General features: G+C 39.4%; 1 protein-coding gene across 3 annotated transcripts in view; it reads left to right on the top strand.

The window, feature by feature from the left end:
* SHLD2 (shieldin complex subunit 2) overlaps positions 1–18925 on the top strand; it is a 132467-nt gene that overhangs the window by 61253 nt on the left and 52289 nt on the right. For all 3 annotated transcript variants that reach the window (XR_007518492.1, XM_049894344.1, XM_049894345.1), the window contains 3 exons: positions 2788–2887; positions 8929–10467; positions 15565–15672. Coding sequence is in view for 2 of the 3 variants with exons in the window: in XM_049894344.1 (XP_049750301.1) it covers positions 8934–10467; positions 15565–15672 (1642 nt within the window). In the remaining variant the exon portion in view is untranslated. The remainder of the gene's footprint in view (positions 1–2787; positions 2888–8928; positions 10468–15564; positions 15673–18925) is intronic.

Genomic DNA, 18925 nt, shown 5'->3' with positions numbered 1-18925 from the left:
CGAAGAAGAATTGATGCCTTCGAGTTACACTGGCGGTGAAGAATATTGAACATACCATGGACTCCCAGAAGACTGAACAAATCTGTCTTCGAAGAAGTACAACCAGAATGCTCCTTAGAAGTGAGAATGGCGCAAGGCTTCATCTTTCTTATTTTGGACATGTTATCGGGAGGAACCAGTCCCTGGAGAAGGACATCATGCTTGGTGAAGTAGAGGGTCAGTGAAAAAGAGGAAGACCTTCAATGTGATAGATTGACACAGGGACTTCAACAGTGGGCTCAAGCAACAATTATGAGGATGGCACTGGACCAGGTAGTGTTCTGTTCTGTTGTAGATAGGGTTGCTGTGAGCCGGAATCGATTTGACAGCATCTAAAAACAGCAACAACATATTAAAAAATATAGGAGAAATTGGGGCTTTTTTTTAGATTTGAGGCTGAAGGGTGGAAGCCATTGGAGAGGAAACCAGTAGCTACGAGAGAAAGGAATTATCATGGTAATAACGCGTTTGATTTGCATGTACCCCGGTCTTGCCACTTGCACATTAGGATAATATATTTCTCCCACTTGTACTTGGTTGATACGTAATTTGAATTTTAGTTGCTGTTGTGCTGTTTGGGAACCCCTAGTGGCAAATTTTATAATGACATGAATCAGATTTAATACTCCATTTATTCCTTATGCAGGTTATTCTTTCTGTGGGGACTAGATGAAGGTGGGATATGTGGCTATAGTAATTATAGTGATATGATTTTCAGTGGGTCAGAACTTGACACCAGCAATTACTATCATTTTGTTTCCTCAGTAATAATTAGAAGCCCTAGTGGCACGGTGGTTAAGAGCTGGGCTGCTAACCGTAAGGTCGGCAGTTGGAATCTACCAGCCTCTCCTTGGAAACCCTATGGGACAGTTCTACTCTATCCTGTAGGGTCGCTATGAGTAGGAATTGACTTGAGGGCAATGGGTTTTTTTGGTTTAGTAGTAATTCACTATTATATACTGTTTGAAAATTGCAGTGTATCTTTATTTTAGCTGCTAATACATTAATAAGTGCCATAATTTTTCTTGAATTTTATACTGGAATGTTATATGTAGGTCCAGTGTTATGTTGGAACATCATGTCCAATTTGAAGACTATGAAAGAAAAGTTTGAATTACCCCTAAAGATTTGATTATTACAATAATAATACACATTCATTATTTGTTACAATAAAACTTAAATCATAGCAGTCTTTTTAAAAATTATCCATGCTATCACCCATCAGTGTTTTTCTTTCTAGAATTTAAAAAATATTGTAAAATATTTCTGGATAATATAAGGCACACCCCTGTAACCACACCCAGTTTATAAACACACGAACAAAAAAACATGCTCGGTACAGTTGAAGCCCTCTGAGTACCCTTTACCTTCAAATCTCTATTCCCTCCTCCCAAAGATAACCACTCTCCTGGATTTGGTGTTTCATTCCCAGGCATATTTTAAAACTCTGTATTCAATGAAATTATAAGTTATCTGTACGTCTTCAACTTGCTTTTTTTTTTTAACTTTAAATTATGTTTATAAGATGTATCCATGCTGACACATAGCTCTTGTTCAGTAGTTCTTCTCTGACTTATCCATTCTCATCTCCGTGGACTTATAGGTTGTTTTTAAAATTTTGCTTATAAATTCTTCCATGATCGTTCATGTAACTGTTTCTTTGTGTATATGTACAAGAGTTTCTACAGGTCTGAAACCTGGAAGTGGAGTTGTTTTGTTGTATGGTATGTACGCTCTCAGCTTTACGGTTTATTGCCAAATTATTTTTCAAAGTGGTCTGCCAATTTACTCTTCCATCAACAGGGTAGAATTTTGGGTATTGTCAGATTGTCTAAATCTTTCCCCAGTCCGCTGGATATGAAACAATAGCTCTTAGAAGAAAAAGGAAACTTGTATTAGAGGATATTTGACATTTATCCTGCTGTAATGATTATCAACATGTAGCCAACGTTCTTTCGTCTACACCCTCAGCAACCCCTGCCCCATTATTCTAAAGAAATCCGAGATGTCACACCATTCTTTCTGCAAGCACGCTGTATGCATCTCCAGCATGTAAGAAATCTCTCAGACATAACTTCAATGACATCACACTAAAAAATAACAGTAATCTCGTAATGCTGTCAAATACCGCTCTCCATCAAGGTTTCTGTTTCTTTTTGCCCCTGTAGCACAGTAAAAAAGTTCCCAGTGAATTTTAGGAATGAATCTATCTAATAATGTTTATTGAAAATCAGTTATTAAGTAAACTGGTGTTTTTTTTTTTTTTAATGGAATGTTATATGTAGGTCTAGTATGTATGATGCTTACTTAGATTACTTGTGTCAGATGGCACAGTAATGAAAAAAAGTTTAAATCATGATGAGGTTCTATTTCATCCACGTACAGATATTCCCCGACTTAACAGCAGGGTTCTGTAAGTCGGTTCTGACGTAAGTGAATACCTCATTTTTTTTTTTTAAGTTTTCATTATTATTGCCTTTTTTAAATTGTGTTTTAGGTGAAAGTTTACACAGCAGTTTCTCATTCAACAGTTTATACACAGCTTGTTCCATGGCATTGGTTGCTATCCCCGCAATGTGTCAGCACTCTCCTTGTTTCCACCCTGCCTTCCACATTTCCATCCCTTCAGTTTCCCTGCCCCTCCTCGCTGTCTGATCTTTGCTTTTGGGCAAATGTGGGCAATTGGTCTCGTATAGTCGATTTTTATAAGGAGTCCATTCCTCAAGGATGTTATTGTTTATTTTATAGGCCCATCTATTATTTGGCTGAAAGATGACCTCCAGGAGTGGCTTCAATTCCAGATTAAAAGAACAATAGTCTCGTGCGTCCTCCAGTTTCTATCAGTAGGGTAAGTCTGGTCTTTTTTTATAAACTTGAATTTTGTTCTACATTTTCTCCCATTCTAACAGGGACCATCTGTTGTGTCCCTGGTCAGAGCGGTCAGTAGTAGTGGTGACCAGGCACCATCTAGTTCCTCCGGTCTCAGGTTAGAGAAGGCTGTAGGTTGTGTGGCCCATTAGTCCTCTGCATTGTTTTCTTGAGTCTTTAGTTTCCTCCATTCACCTTTGCTCCAGACAGGAGGAGACCAATAATTTTATCTTAGATGGCTGCTTGCAAGCTTTTAATACCCCAAATGCTACTCACCAACCTAGGATGTAGAACATTATCTTCATGAACTATGTTATGCCAATTGACCTAGATGTCCCCTAAGACTATGGTCCTGAGCCTTCAAACCCAGTAACTCAGTGCCACAAGATGCTTGGATATGTCTAGGAAGTTTCCATAACTGTGCCCCCTATGTGCTATATTATATATATGAATATATATGCAGCACACACAAGTATGTGTATACAAATGCCCACAACTATACCTATATATGGAGCCCAGGTAGCACAGTGGTTAAGAGCTACGGCGAGCTACAACTGCTAACCAAAAGGTCAGCAGTTCGAATCCACCAGCCGCTCCTTGGAAACCGTATGGAGCCGTGCTGCTCTGCCCTGTAGTTGTTGTTGTTCTTAGATGCCGTCAAGTTGGTTCTGATTCATAGTGACCCTGTGTACAACAGAACAAAACACTGCCCGGTCCTGCACCATCCTCACAATTGTTGCCGTGCTTGAGCCCATTGTTGCAGCACTGTGTCAGTCCATCTCATTGATGGTCTTCCCCTTTTTCCCTGACCCTCTACTTTACCGAGCGTGATGTCCTTCTGCAGGGACTTATACTTCCTGATAACATGTCCAAAGTATGTGAGACGTAGTCTCGCCATCCTAACAGCAACAACATAGTAAGTTCTGAGATTGGAAGTGTGAGGCCTCCTACTTTATTTTTCTTCTTCAATAGTGCTTTAACTGTTTGGGGCTTCTTTCCTCTCCATATAAAGTTGGGGATTAGTTTTTCCATTTCGTTAAAAGAATGTTGTTGGGATTTGGATTGTGATTGCATTATATCTATTGATCTCTTTGGGTAGTATTGACATTTTCATAATGTTAAGTCATCCTATCCATGAACATGGTATATTTGTCCATTTATATAGGTCTTTTGGTTTCTTGCAGTAGCATTTTGTAGTTTTCCTTGTATAAGTCTTTCACCTCCCTGGTCAGATTTATTCGTACGTATTTTATCTTTTTTAGGGGCTATTGTCAATGGTATTGTTTTCTTGATTTCCTTTTTGGAGTTCTACTTGTTAGTGTAGAGGAATCCAAATGATTTTTGTATGTTGATCTTGTACCCTGCCACTTTGCTAAACTCTTCTGTTAGTTTCAGTAACTTAATTGTGGCATCTCTAGGATATTCTATGTATAGGATCATGTCATCTGTGAATAGGGATAGTTTGCTTTTCCTTACCAATTTGGATGCCCTTTATTTCCCTTTCTTGGTTTATTGCCCTGGCTGGGACTTCCAGTACAGTATTGAATAAGAGTGGTGATAATGGACATCCTTGTCTCATACACGTTCACGAGGGGGATGCTTTCAATCTCTTTGAGAATAATGTCAACCGTTAGTTTTGTGTATATATATATATATATATATATATGTTGAGGAATTTCTCTTTTATCCCTATCTTGCTGAGAGTTTTTATCGGAAAAGGGTGTTGGATTTTATCAAATGCTTTTTCTGCATTGGCTGAGGTGATCATGTGATCCTTTTCCTTTGTTTTATTTATGTGATGAATTACATTGACTGACTTTTTTTTTTTATGTTAAACCATCCTTGCTTACTTGGTATGAATCGTAATTGGTCATGGTATATTATTTTTTTGAATTCTCTTGGCTAAGATTTTGTTGAGAATTTTTGCATCTGTATTTATGAGGGATATTGGTCTATAATTTTCTTTTTTAGTGATGTCTTTGGTTTTGGTATCAGAGTTATGCTGGCTTCATAGAATGAATTCAGGAGTATTCCTTCGTTTTCTGTGTTCTGGAATAGTTTGAGTAAGACTGAAGTCAGCTCTTCTCTGAATGTTTGATAGAATTCTCCAGTGAAGCCATCTAGGCCAGGGTTTTTTTTTTTTTTTTTGGTTGGGAGTTTTTTTATGATCTCTTCACTTTCTTCTTTTGTTGTGGGTCTGTTTAAAATATCTGCTTAAGTTTGTGTTAGTTTAGGTAGATGGCGTGTTTCTAGAAATCTGTCCATTTCTTCTCGGTTTTCAAATTTGTTAGAGTACAGTTTTTCATGTAATGATCCTCTTTATCTCAGTTGATTCTATTGTAATGTTGCCCATTTCATTTCTCCTTTTGGTTATTTGCATCTTGTCATTTTTTTTCCTTTGTCGATTTGGCCAGCGGTTTGTCAATTTTTTTGATCCTCTGAAGGAACCAACTTCTAGTTTTGTTGATTCTTTTTGATGTTTTTCTATTTCTTTTGTTTCTGAGCTGATCTTTATTATTTCCTTTCTTCTGGTGACTGTGGACTTCTTTTCCTGTTCCTTTTCCGTTTGTTCAAGTTGTTGGGCTAAGTTACTGATTTTGGGTCCTTCTTTTTTTTGATGTGTGCATTTATTGCTGTAAATTTTTCTCTGAGCACTGGTTTTGCTGTGTCCCGGAGGTTTTGGTATGTTGTATCTTAATTCTCATTTGAGTCTGAGAATTTAAAAAAATTTCACCTGTAACCCAGTAGTTTCTAAGTAAGCTGTTATTTAGTTTCTATGTATTTAATGTTTTTTCTTTGATTTCTAGTTTTATAGAGTTGTGGTCAGAGAAGATGCTTAATATTTTTGAATTTATTGAAGCTTGCTTTGTGGCCTAGAATATGGTTTTTTCTGGAGAATGCTCCATGTGGATTGCAGAAGAAAGCATACTGTGCCACTCATGGGTGGTGTGTTCTGTGTATGTCTGTCAGGTCAGGTTGGTTGATGGCATCATTTAGATTTTCTGTATTTTTGTTGAGTTTCTTTTCTAGTTGTTCTGTCCATTGTCTAAAGTGGTGTGTTAAAGTCTCCTATTATTGTAGAACTGTCTATTTCTTTTTTTAATTCTGTTAGAGTTTGTTTTATGTATTTTGGAGCTCTGTCATTGGGTACATAAATATTTATTATTGTTATGTCTTCTTGGTGGATTGACCCTTTCTTTAATCATTATATAATGTCCTTCTTTTCATCTCTTACAATGCATTTTTACTTATATTGTTTTATCTGAAATTATTATTGCTATTCCTGCTCTCTTTTTGGATCCTATTTGCTTGATACATATATTTTTCCACCCTTTGAGTCAGTTCTACATCTGTGTCCTTCCATTGAGTTATCTATTTGTGACGTTTTATTGTTAATCTTCTGAATTTCTAATTGTTTTTATATGATTTCTAATTGTGTGTTGAGTTGGTAATTTTTTCTTGTATTGTTTTCCTGAATTCTTCTAGGGTCTTTTCTGTGTTTTCCTTAGTCTCTTTGAGGATCCTAAATATAAGTGTTTTGAATTCCTTCTCAGGTAGTTCTACTATTGTTTCTTCCTCTGGAAGGTTTTCTTTACTTTTATTTTGCTCAGTTGTTTGAGCCATCTTGACCCTGTTTTCTGCTGTCTCCAAAGCATTAAGGGTATTCTTTTATTTCTTTTTGTATGTATTTATTGATTGATAGTATGTTTGTTTGTTTTGTCCTGATTTTTTATTTTGTTTTGATGTATCAGGATAGGCGGGTTGGGTGTGCTCCACTGATAACTGGTCCAGCGGCCAGGAGCACTTACCACATGTCACCGTGTGAGTGGCGCAGCAGCAGGCAGGGCACATGCACATTGCTGTTCACCAGGTATGCTGGGCAGGTGCAGGCTGCCGCCTGTCATCAATCCAGTAGCACAGGTACATGGTGGCGCTCCCCCGGTGGACAGAGTAGCAGACAGTGGGGTGTGGCAGATGACTGGGGGGCACAGGAGTGCTCTCTACTGTTTGGTGGGTGGGCAGGGCAGCAGGTGGGGGTGTGGCAGGCAACTGGGGATTTGGGAGCTCTGACACTTGTCAGATGAGTAGGATGATGGAGTGCTGGCGGATGGGGCAAGGGGAGCTTGTACTGCAGTCCCTGGACAGGTGGGATGGCAAGGGTGAGGGGGTGGTTTGTGCTGGTAATCACAGGAGGGACGGGCTGGGGAAGCATGCTCCTCTGGTCACCTGGCATGGGTGTCTGGGCACCACCCATTGGCTGCAGGCAGCAGTTGAGACCTGACCCTGACCAAGTGTGTGTATGGGGCGGGGGGCCGGGGGTGTGGTGCTGCTTGGAGTCTGCTAGGGTCAGAGACCTTTGCTGATACTCTATGGATTTATTACTTCACGTGCGCTACCCACCCTAATGGTCAGGGACTGTCACTGGTGAGTAGTTTTATCTGAATCCTGCCTCCCTGCCCTCTGGGTATCAGGATCCCTGGAGGTCTTAACCTCCTTCCTGTGCTTTCCCTCCTTAGATCTGATTCCTGTCTTGCTCACCTTGCTTCACTCCAGGTATGTCTACACAGTTTCCCTGCCTCCTGCTAGGTATTCTGTGAAGTTGCCTTCCTGTGCTCCTCACCCAGGATAGTGAGGAGCTTTATGTCAAGATGGCCACACTGTGCCGGGCCAGCTGGCAGGGCATCTCCACTCCATATCGCTCCTCGTTCAGTGTTTTCGTTCAATTCCTCCTTCCAGTCAGTGTTTGATCTGATTCTTTATCCTTCCATTTGATGCTCAGGGGTACAGGATTATCATCTGTATCCATTTCACTTGGTTTCTCGGGTCTTTGCAGTAGAGGGATGGCATGGTGTGACTGACTAAACTGCCATCTTGGGGCATCTCTAATATTATCTGTTATTATCATCATCTTTATAAGTCCGATCTTTATTTGTCTTTGGGGGTTGGAAACTTTACATATAAACTCACAGGTGTGATGATATCAGCAAATTACATACTGCAACATCGTTTGTAGTACATACTACTAGTGATAAAATGTCCCAATGAATAAAGGACAGTCATAAGTGTATTTCATTGTAACTTGAATGTGTCATAAATTGGTGACTACCTGTGTTACTTCTTAATCTTTCTATTTATGTTTAAGAGAGGATTAAAATGTATAGAATCTGCTATTGATTGTGCTTACAGGGCAGCTTAGTTGAAGGAAGGAGATCCTAAATATACCAAGATTATCTATGGAGTCATGAAAACAGGTATATGTAATTTAAAGGTGACTATAATACAATTTCAAATGCTTTCTTTCCCCGTCTTTACTAACTTATTTAAATAGACCGAGTTTACACAACACAACAAATTAACAAACTAAGAATTTATTTACCATATTTTTAAGCAAATATCGGGCCTTTCTGCGTTTGTCTGCCCACCAAGCCCACACTGCCTGGTAGGCACCTTCGTAAGCGCTGCCGTGCGGGTCCTCTTCCACGTGTTGCTGTAAAAAAATCAGCACAGCATGCTTACGAAAATACCTTGGGGAGGTGGGTGCGCCTGCAAACAAACGCAGAAGGCTATGTTATCTGTGAGAAAATAGTACCCACTGGAGGTTAGTATACTTAGTTTTAGAGTCCTGCTGGTGCAGTTGTTAAGAGCTATGGCTGCTAACCAAAAGATCGGCAGTTCAAATCCACCAACCACTCCTTAGAAACCCTATGGGCAGTTCTACTCTGTCCTTTAGGGTCTCTATGTGTTGCAATTAATTCAATGGCAACAGGTTTTTTAGTTTTTAGTTTTATTTCCCTTAAAGAGAGTCTCAAGATGAAAATATTTTGTGAATATTTCACTTTCTTTTTGTGGTTTCTTATGTATTTGTGAATTTTATACTTAAATGGATTTACCAAAATAAATCACCTCTATTAATTATGTTTTTGATTCCTATTTTATGTATTTGCCTTTGGTACATTGTTAGTATCAATATACAAAAAAGTATTGCAAAAGTATTAATTTTAGATTTTTAATTTTTATCAGAAACCATGACTGGAGGATCTCAAGTCCACATTTTTTGGGGTGCTCCAGTTCTTCCACTGAAAACAACAGTATCACAGGAACCGACTTCTTTCATACCTGCTGCTGACCCCTGGAAAAAAGTTCAGCTTTTATACAATCAACATTCTTTACATCTGAAGGATGAAAAATGCAAGCACAAAAACCTTGAAAACTATCAAGTCTTAGACAATATTGGGCCCCCTGGTCTTAATAGTCTTTGTTTACTGAACTCTAGGAAAAGTTCAGTTCCTTTGAAAGATGACTTTATATGTTGTATTTCTGAGACACAGAATATAAAATCCCAGAAGAGTTCCCCCTCAGGGATGAGTGGTGTAACAGACTCTAGCATGCAAATATGTGGACTTAAGAGCAGAGTTCAACATTTAACTGGAAAAGAAAAGTATCAAAAGCTTGTCACTGAAAATAAGAAAATCACAGATGGACAGCATAAAGATGAGTCAAATATCTGTGTCCCAGATTTAACAAAAACAACCTCACAGTTAGATCCTAAGTGTGCAGCTCTGTTAGATTTGGTCTGTAGTACCAAACAGATTAATATAGGGCCAGAACCTGTAGAAACAACTTATGTGCCAAGAGCACATCATGAAACGCAAAGCCAGCGTGTGGAATTCTTGCCTTCTAAAACAGTAGACAAGCCAAGGCCTGAAGGAGCAGTTACGAAGGCCTCAAACCTTAACGTATCCACTGATACTGAATTTCTCAGTATAATGACCTCCAGCCAGGTTGCTTTTTTAGCCCAGAGGAAGTATAAAGGGCAGAATTCTCTAAATAAAGGGACCATAAACATGAAGGTTGTCCCAAAGGCAAGTCACGAGGAAATAAGAGTAATAGAAGATAATTTGATTCATCGTAGTGATGATTTTGCAGAAGGATTTAAAAGTGGACAAAGCCAAGCCTATTCCCTTGAACTTTTTAGTCCTGTTGGTCCTGAAACAAAAAGTAGCCACATTGTCATAGACTCTGAAACAGATCTTGAAGAAAATATAGGATCTCAAGAACTCTTCAGTCCTGACGTAAAACTGCCACCAAATGAGATCTGTATCGAGTCATGTAGCTCAGGAATACTGTGCTCCCAACTCAATACCTTTCATAAAAGTTCTGTTAAAAGAAGTTGGATATCTGAAGATAAAGCAGGCCATTCTAAAGCCCCATCTAAAACCTCCCAAGTATCTAAGAAATCTAAGTTGCTTTCTAATGCAGGAGATCTTGCTGTAACACTGGACCAGAGGAACGTGTCTGAATTTAAGTATATTAAAAAAACATCATTAATAAAAAATTGTGATTGTAAAAGTCAGAAATATAATTGCTTAGTCATGGTGTTATCTCCGTGTCACGTGAAAGAAGTGAACATAAAATCAGGACCACATTCTGGCTCTACGGTACCTTTAGCAGCGCTCGAAGTCATCGACCAAACAGAAATTAAGAAGAAGGTCTTTATGTGGCGAACTGCAGCATTTTGGGCACTTACCGTGTTCCCTGGAGATATAATTTTGCTTACAGGTGAGGTCACTGTGATGTAGTGATAGTTTATTTTCTAAAGCTGTGTCGAGTTTTTTACCCCCCCCCCCCCCCCCCCCCGGCTCCTTTAAGTCTGTAGGGGTTCTTTATTAGCATTTGCCTCTTCTCGGCCCCGGCATGACTGATCCTGTTACAGCTTCCACACTGGTGTCTTTACCATTCCTCGTTATCCAGTTCCTTGCCATTTCTGGGCCCTTGCTATGTCCTTCTTAGTTCTGCCCCTTCTTTCTACACATCTGCTCCTTTAAAAAGCCTTCTCTGGTTGGCCCTCTTACTCATTCACTATGTTAGTGTTCCGCTTATATCATCAGGCTTGCTCTTTGTTGTATGTCTTATTTATAATCATTTAATTATATTAGCAGTCCCATAATGAAAGGACAGCATTTCTGCTACTTTATTTTTATTTATTGTTGGATTTATATTAATTGTTTTGGAAATACAGAATGGAGAAAAATTACTGGTATCTAACCAACCTCATTACAATTTTGGAGTGTTTCTTTCTAGTCATTTTCCCTATGCCCTTTAAAATGCATCCACATACATATGTAATCCCAAACTTCTGGCTGTCGAGTCGATTCCAACTCATAGTGACCCTATAGGACAGAGTAGAACTGCTTTGTAGGGTTTCCAAGGAGCTGCTAGTAGGTTCGAACTGCTCAGCTTTTGGTTAGCGACCAAGTTCTTAACCACTGAGCCACCAGGGCTCCTACGTATGTAATAGCTGATACTTATTGGGAACTGACTTTGTGTCAGGCCCTATTTTAAATGTTTTACGTGTATATCAAATCACTACAACAACTATGTGAGAAAGCTGCTGATTATTGTCCCCATTTTTCAGTTGAAGAAACAGATGCAGAGAAATAATGTTTAGTGTTACCCATCTAGGAAGTGGCAAAGCCATGATTTGACCTGGGTTAGCATCGCTCCAGTTAGGTTCCTGGGTGGCACAAATGGTTTGTACTCAACCACTAACCTAAAGGTTAACAGATCAAACTCACCCAGCAGCACTACGGAAGAAAGGCCTGGCAATCTGTTTCCATAAAGATTACAGCCAAGAAAATCCTACGGAGCAGTTCTACGCTGTAACACGTGGGGTTGCCATGAGTCAGAATCAACTTGATTGCAACAGTTTTTTTTTAGCTAAACTCCAGAATCCGCACTCTTACTATATACAGGTAGTCCCCGATTTACAACGGGGTTCGCATTCTGATGACTCCGTCGTAAGTTGGTTTTGACATAAGTTAAATACCTCATTTTTTTTTTTTTTTTAGTTTTTATTATTATTGCTTTTTATTATCATTATCTTTGTAAATCTGATCTTTATTCATCTTTGGGAGTTGGAAGCATTACATATAAACTTACAGATATGATGACATCAGCAAATTACGTACTGCAGCATGGTATATAGTACATATTACTAATGATAAGATACACACACACAAAACCCAAACGGGCATAAGTATGGTTCGTTATAACTCACATTGTAAGAGTCTTAGTTATCTAGTGCTGCTGCTGAGACAGGCTGCTCAGCCATATTGAAAACCCCCATCAACACCCCTTCCCCCACCCCTTTGTCTTGCTAACCACAAGCTTGTTTTGAGCAGGAAGTCGCAGCAGGTGTGGTTCGGTCCACTGACTAGCTCTAGTTACACCTTGAATCACGCACAGATTGAAATCATATCCTTCAACTGACCACCCCCCGCCCCCCCCCCCAAATATAGGCATGGGAGGGCTAAAGGCAGAAAATTCCAGGTACCAAACCCAACACCCTGACACCATTGGAAACAAAAAGCTCCCCAGCCCCCTTAGTCAGCGAGCACGTGGCTTTAAGGTCAGCAGACCCCACACGCTCCTTTTATGCGCAGACAATAAACTTGCCACTTTCTGTTTCCATTGCAATCAGTGTCCGTCTTATTTCAATCAGCTAATAAGACAGGACAAGAACCCGAGTGATGTTCAGTTACACTGCAACAGAAGTACCACAAGTAGATGGCTTTAACAAAGAGAAATTTATTCTCTCAGTCTAGGAGGCCAGAAGTTCAAATTCAGGGTGCCAAGGCTTTCTGTGTTGACTCTGGAGGAAGGTCCTTATTGTCAGTCTTCCCTTGGTCTAGGAGCTTCTCAGTGCAGGGACCTAGGTCCTAAGGACACACTCTGCTCCTGGAGCTACTTTCTTGGTAGTATGAGGTCCCTCTGTCTTCCTGCTGTCTTCTTTTATACCTCAAAAGAGATTGACTCAAGATACAACATAATCTTATAGATTGAGTTTTGCCTCATTAACATAACTTCTTCTGATCCTGCCTTAGAGGTAGGATTTACAACACATAGGAAAATCACATCAAATGACAAAATGGTGGACAGCCACACAATACTGGGAATCATGGCCTAGCCAAGTCAACACATATTTTTGAGGGACACAATTGAATCCTCAACAGTAAGTCAGGGAATACCTATAATTGTAGTCATAAAGAACAAACAGTTTTTATCCTGCCTTTTTGTCTAACATCAGGAACCTATGTTGTTTTTCAAATGACTTTAAAATCAGTACACAGTGTATAAAAGCAGAGATACTAGTCATTTTAAGAAGAAAAGGTGAATCTCAGACCAGGAGGAAGCTTAATAACTTATCTAAAGGAAGAGGTATAGCTCAGTCTTTGAGCTTCAGATTTCAAGGCAATTATTGTCAGTTCTCACCAAACAGTTTTCAGGGAAATGAGAACCTTAGCTAATACACTTTGGTATTCCTGCAGGATGGTCAGGAGCACTCCCTGATAAAGAGTTAAGCACAGGGCATTGTAACTAACAGGCTTAGCATCCTCTGGTCCCATTGGCAATGTCATCTTACTTGTTGGATGGAGCCATTTCATCCAACTTCCTTTTTCCTGATTCAATGCTCAGTGAGCAGTCCTTTGGTTATTCTTTCCCTTTCCAGTAGAGTCTTGCCTCATTAACATAACTGCTCTAATCCTGCCTCGTTAACATCATAGAGGTAAGATTTACAACACATAGGAAGGTGAGAACGGGCCACACACATGTATTTTCGTTTCTTTGGCAATGTCTCATCGTAAATTTTTAAAATTTGTGCTCTGGTTTTATGTTTGTCTCATTCACTTGTGTAATGTGAATTTACATTGCAGAGCCGAAATCTGTTTTTGGAGTGCTGACAAAATTGAGTTTTTCAAGCTGTAAAGAGAGGGCTGGAGCCTGGCCGCTTCTCCCCCCAACCCCCGTAATTTTACCAAGGCCGTGACTGTTACTGCCTGGAGCTCTGAGAGGCCTTCCCCTAGGCAGACAGGAACTCCACCCTGTGTCTGTGTATTTTTTCCTACAGTTGTTAACAACTACGTAACGTTCTATCAAGTGACTTTACCATAATTCACTTAACCATTTTCCTATTGTAAAAAAAAAAAAGTAGAATGTTTAAATTGTTTCTATGAGTACATTTTTTAAGTATCCGTTTTTTCTGTATTTTGCGTTATTTATTTAAGAAAAAGTATCTGATTCACTGAGCTTTGAATAAGTTGCTTTTGTATGAAACAGATGGAAACCTTGTGAAAAAGATATCTGTACTTTTCCATTGCCCTAATTAAGTAGCGAAATTATATTTCCATAGAAATTTGTTATGGGTGAAATCTCATTTTAATTAATAACATCCATTTGTACATTATTATAACTAAATGTTGGATAGGTCACACTACCTGATGATATATACCCCAGAACTGAAAAATTCTGTGTAACAGATGTGTTCCAGATCACATTCCACTTAGTAACACAGTAACACTTGGTTATGCTTTTAGCAATACAATGAAGGGATTACTGTAAAGGAGGATTGTCAAAGGGAGTAGCTAAGAGCTCAGGCTGCTAACCAAAAGGCCGGAGGTTAGAATGCACCAGGCACTCCTTGGAAACCCTATGAGGCAGTTCTACTCTGTCCTGTAGGGTGGCTGTGAGTCAGAATTGACTCAACACCAATTGGTTTGGTTTTGTTTTATTAAGAGAGACTAGAGACTAGAATTGAAAGAGGAGAGGGCCTGAGAGTTCACCTTGGGAAAGCACAGTGTTTAAAGAAATAAACAAGATGAGGAGCAGGGACACATCTGAGTGGGCAAAGAGAACTGGGAGGCAAGGGCTAAGCTATCAGCTCCCCCCACCCTATCACTGGTAATTAGCATGTCACTCATTGGACATACTTTTCATAAGCCTAGTTTTTAGAAGGCTGTCTTGGAAATTGCTCATTTATTTGTTCCTTTCTGAAGAGTAGGTATCCTGAGTGTCTGATGAACAGTCTTGACTGTCCTGATGGCTTTTCCTGGCTAGCAGTGGGGAGGCATTGAGTATTTGTTAGGAAGGCACCTGATGGCATTAATGTTCTTGATAAATCAGTCATTAGCATTGTGGGACAAGGATTGGGGGTGGGAAGGGGGTCTGACAGGAGAGAGAGGAACGTGCGATGTCAGACAGTAGCAGTGGTAAGGTAGTGGGCAGACTGAAGAGGGAAAATCAGCAGGTGAGATATTGGGGCAAAGGCCAGAAGGGAGAGGTAGGCATCCAGGACGAGTTCAGATTTTCATTTATCTTACAAGTAACATGGTGCCAACAAATGAGGAAAAATGGTTTTTTCAGATTACCTTGCCATTTGGGGAAAAACAGTCAAAGTCCCCTAAGAATGCCTTATATTCAGGTATGTTTATAGCAGGAGGGATAGATGCATACTGAATGTTATTTGCTGTTGCAGGCACCACTGCTTTGCTTCTCGGCTGTGAAAGATTTTTCTTTTAATTTATTAGAAATACACGTTATAACATTGGCCTTACGTGAACAGAATCCATTAAATCGTTCTCTGTGGAGCAGTGAGCTTCCATACTGATAATGTTTGAACATATAGAAGCAACTCTGTTATTTTATCTACATACAGACGTACCTAGGTTCAGATTTCGCATTTGCTGGTTTATCATTTTGTATCTTTAGGCAGATCATTTAACTTATCTGAACTTCAGCTGCCTGGCATGTGGGAAGCATGAATTATATGTTCCTATGAAGAAATTTACGGCATGATCAAAACTTTTTTCCCCCCTCTAGATGTTACTATTCATGAGAATCAGTGGGTTGGTGAGACAGTGCTACAATCAACATTTACCAGTCAGTTATTAAATCTTGGAAGCTACTCATCTGTCCGGCCTGAAGAATGTAAGACACAGTTTGAATATAATAATTTATAAGCATTTAAAATATATAAACATATTAGGAAAGAAAAGAGTTTTGTAACATGTTTTCTAAACAAGTTAGCTATAGAGGTTTATTTCTTCAGTAAGGATGAAGACAGAACTTTAAAAAAATGAGCTTACATGTTGTAATCAAATTTATTTTAAGAAGTATTGGGGTTCATGCTTCATTTCTTATTTTTCTTAGTCAGTATAGTGGTGGTTCTTAACCTTTCAGGGAATCATAGAGCTCTTTATGAAGCTGTGGGCCATTTCTCCAGATAAATGGACTTAAGTAAATAGACATGAAATTTGGCATATAATTTCAAGTAGTTCATGCACCTCCAAAGTTCTTCTTTTGAACTCCTTAACCTCCGGTTAAGAAATCTTGGGGTAATGGAAAAAGGATGCGCCTCGTAGTCAGACAGCTGTGGTTTGAATCCTTGTTCTTCCATCTGCCACTGCTGGGAAAAAATTATCTTCCTTCTCTGGTATCCATTTTCTCTTTAAAATAAGCTATGAAGAAACTAGGAACTATCTTTTTTTTCCAGGAAATAAAAACAGAAAAAAAAGTAAGGGAGACAGTATGAACTGTTAGTTATAGTTTCTAGAGCCAAATAGACCAGGATTTAAATCCAAATTCTATATTTTTTAGGCAGGTTCTTTAACCTCACCATACCCCTGTCTCTCCACCTGTAGAACAGAGATTAAAATGCATAAATATCTTGTAGAGTTGTGAGGATTAAATGAGATAATGAATATAAGGTATGGAGCCTGTACAGAGTATAATAACAATATCATAATATTAATGGGGGAAGTAATAAGTTGATAGAATACTGACACAGTGTAATAGGAACTGACTGAGGTCAACCGCCCATGAAGAACTGAGTCCTGCCAGCCAGCATGGGCGTGAGCTTGGAAGTAGATTTCCCCCTACTTAGTCTCACCTTAAGAGAAGTGCAGCCCAGCTGCTACCTTGATTACAGCCTGTGAGAGTCCCTGAATCAGAGGACCCAGCTAAGCCATGCCTAGATCCCTGACCCACAGGATCTGAGATAATAAATGTTGTTTTAGGTCACTAAGTTTTGGGACAATTTGTCAGGTACATTTCACAGAAGAAGCATGTATGTCCAGTAAACATCTGGGGAGAGAGTCAACACCATTAGTGGTCAGGGAAATGCAAATAAAGACCATACCATTTTACGCCCAATTGGCTGACAAAAATTAAAGCCTGGAAGTGCTTAGTGCTGGTGGAATGTAAATTGTTAAACAAGCACTGTAGAAAACAATTTGGCATTATCTCCTAAAGTTGTAAATCATATTCCCATTGACCCAGCAGTTCTATTCCTAGGTATACCTGCAGGCAAAACCCTTGCACACGTACAACAGGAGATGTCGATACGAGCGTTCAGAGCAGCACTGTTCCCAACTGCCAAAACCCCAAAGCCGGTGCCCGGTAACAGGAGAGGGAGTGAGTAAACTGCAGTGTAGTTATACAGTAAAATATTTTACAGCAGTCAAATAAACTACAGTGATACCTGACAATACAGATGGATCCTAGCAATAGAATTAGTATAAAAAGCAAGAAGCAAAATATATTTGTGTTTTTTATAAAATTGAAACTAAAACAAAAAATACATTCTCTTAAGTAATTCATGTCACTGAACCGTACATGTCCCTGAGTGGCACAAATGGCTAATCAGCTGACTACTAGCTGAAAGGTTGGCAGTTCGAGCCCACCCAGAGGTGCCTTGGAAGGCAGGCCTGGGCGTCTGCTTCAGAACGGTCACAACCTTGAAAGCCCCGTAGAGCAGTTCTGTTCCGTACACGTGGGGTCTCTGTGAGTCGGAATCGACTTGATGGCAGCTAACAACAGCAGCATTACAGTATTACAAATAACTAGCTGGAAAAGGAGCAGGTCATGCAGGAACCATGATGGGAGCTTATCATGAACCAAGGATTATGATTAATCTGATTTTTCTCACCTCAAGTATAATTGAAAAAAAATAAAGCATTTCTTTAACAGCCATAATTTTACGTTTTCATTTTTGTAGATATAACTTCCATCAAACCTTGTTCATATATATAACCAAATGGGAATGGAAGGAGCTATAATCATGTTACTCGGTTCCTTCAGAGTTAATGTGCCATAAATCTTTCTGAATTCTATTCAGTAATGTTTATGTGGTAATACTTTGTTTTTAAAAAAATAAACTTCTTATTTTGGAATAATTACACCTTTACAGAGAAGTTGCAATGATATTTCAGAGAGTTTCCGTATATCCTTCACCTACCTTCCTCAAATGTTTGTGTTGTTGTTAGCTGCCATCAAGCTGATTCCAACCCATGGGGACCCCCTGTGTGCAGAATAGAACTGCTCCATAGGGTTTTCAAGGCTGTGACCTCTCAAGCAGACAGCCAGGCCTGTCTTCCAAGGTGCCTCTGGATGGGTTCAAACCGCCAACCTTTCAGCTAGCAGTCGAGTGCTTAACCATTGGCACCACCTAGGGGTTTCCCCCCAAAGTGTTAACATCTTATATAATCATAATATATTTGTCAAAACTAGAAATTAATATGCTACAATACCATTAACTTTAGTCTTTATTTGGATTTCATGAGTTTTTCCACTAATGGTCTGTTTCTATTCTAGGATCCAATCTAGAATACCACATTGCATTTAGTCTACTTAGTTTCAAGTGTTTCTCAGTCTTTCTTTGGTTTTCATGACCTTTATAGTTTTTTTTTCTTATTTTATACACTGTCCCTCAGTTTGGGTTTGTCTGATGTTTTCTCATGATTAGATTGGAGTTGTGAGTTTTGGGGAAGGATACCAGAGAGGTGAAGTGCCCTTCCCATTGTATCATGTTAGGGGTATGTGATATCCACATGACAAACCACTGGTGATACCAACCTTTATCAACATAGTGGTTTTTACACTGAGTCAAAAGGTTAAAAGCTTCGCTGCTAACCAAAAGGTCGGCGGTTCAAATCCACCAGCCGATCCTTGGAAATCCTATGGGGCAGTTGTGGTCTGTCCTGTATGGTCACTATGAATTGGAATCAACTTGACGGCAGCAGGTTAATGCACCTCAGTAAGATTTTGGGAGAGCGAGAGGTATGCCTTGTTTTATAAAGCGGGGGAAGCGTCATTGTAAAAGGGGATATAGGAAAGAGTTCTCAGGGAAATCAGTATAGGAAAAAGTACATATGGAAAATTGAGGATCTGGGTATTGAATCTC

This window comes from Elephas maximus, chromosome 8, assembly GCF_024166365.1.
Source record: "Elephas maximus indicus isolate mEleMax1 chromosome 8, mEleMax1 primary haplotype, whole genome shotgun sequence".
Taxonomy (NCBI): Eukaryota; Metazoa; Chordata; class Mammalia; order Proboscidea; family Elephantidae; genus Elephas; species Elephas maximus.
The sequence above is the reverse complement of the archived record's forward strand: the minus strand, read 5'-3'. Positions and strand labels throughout refer to the sequence as shown.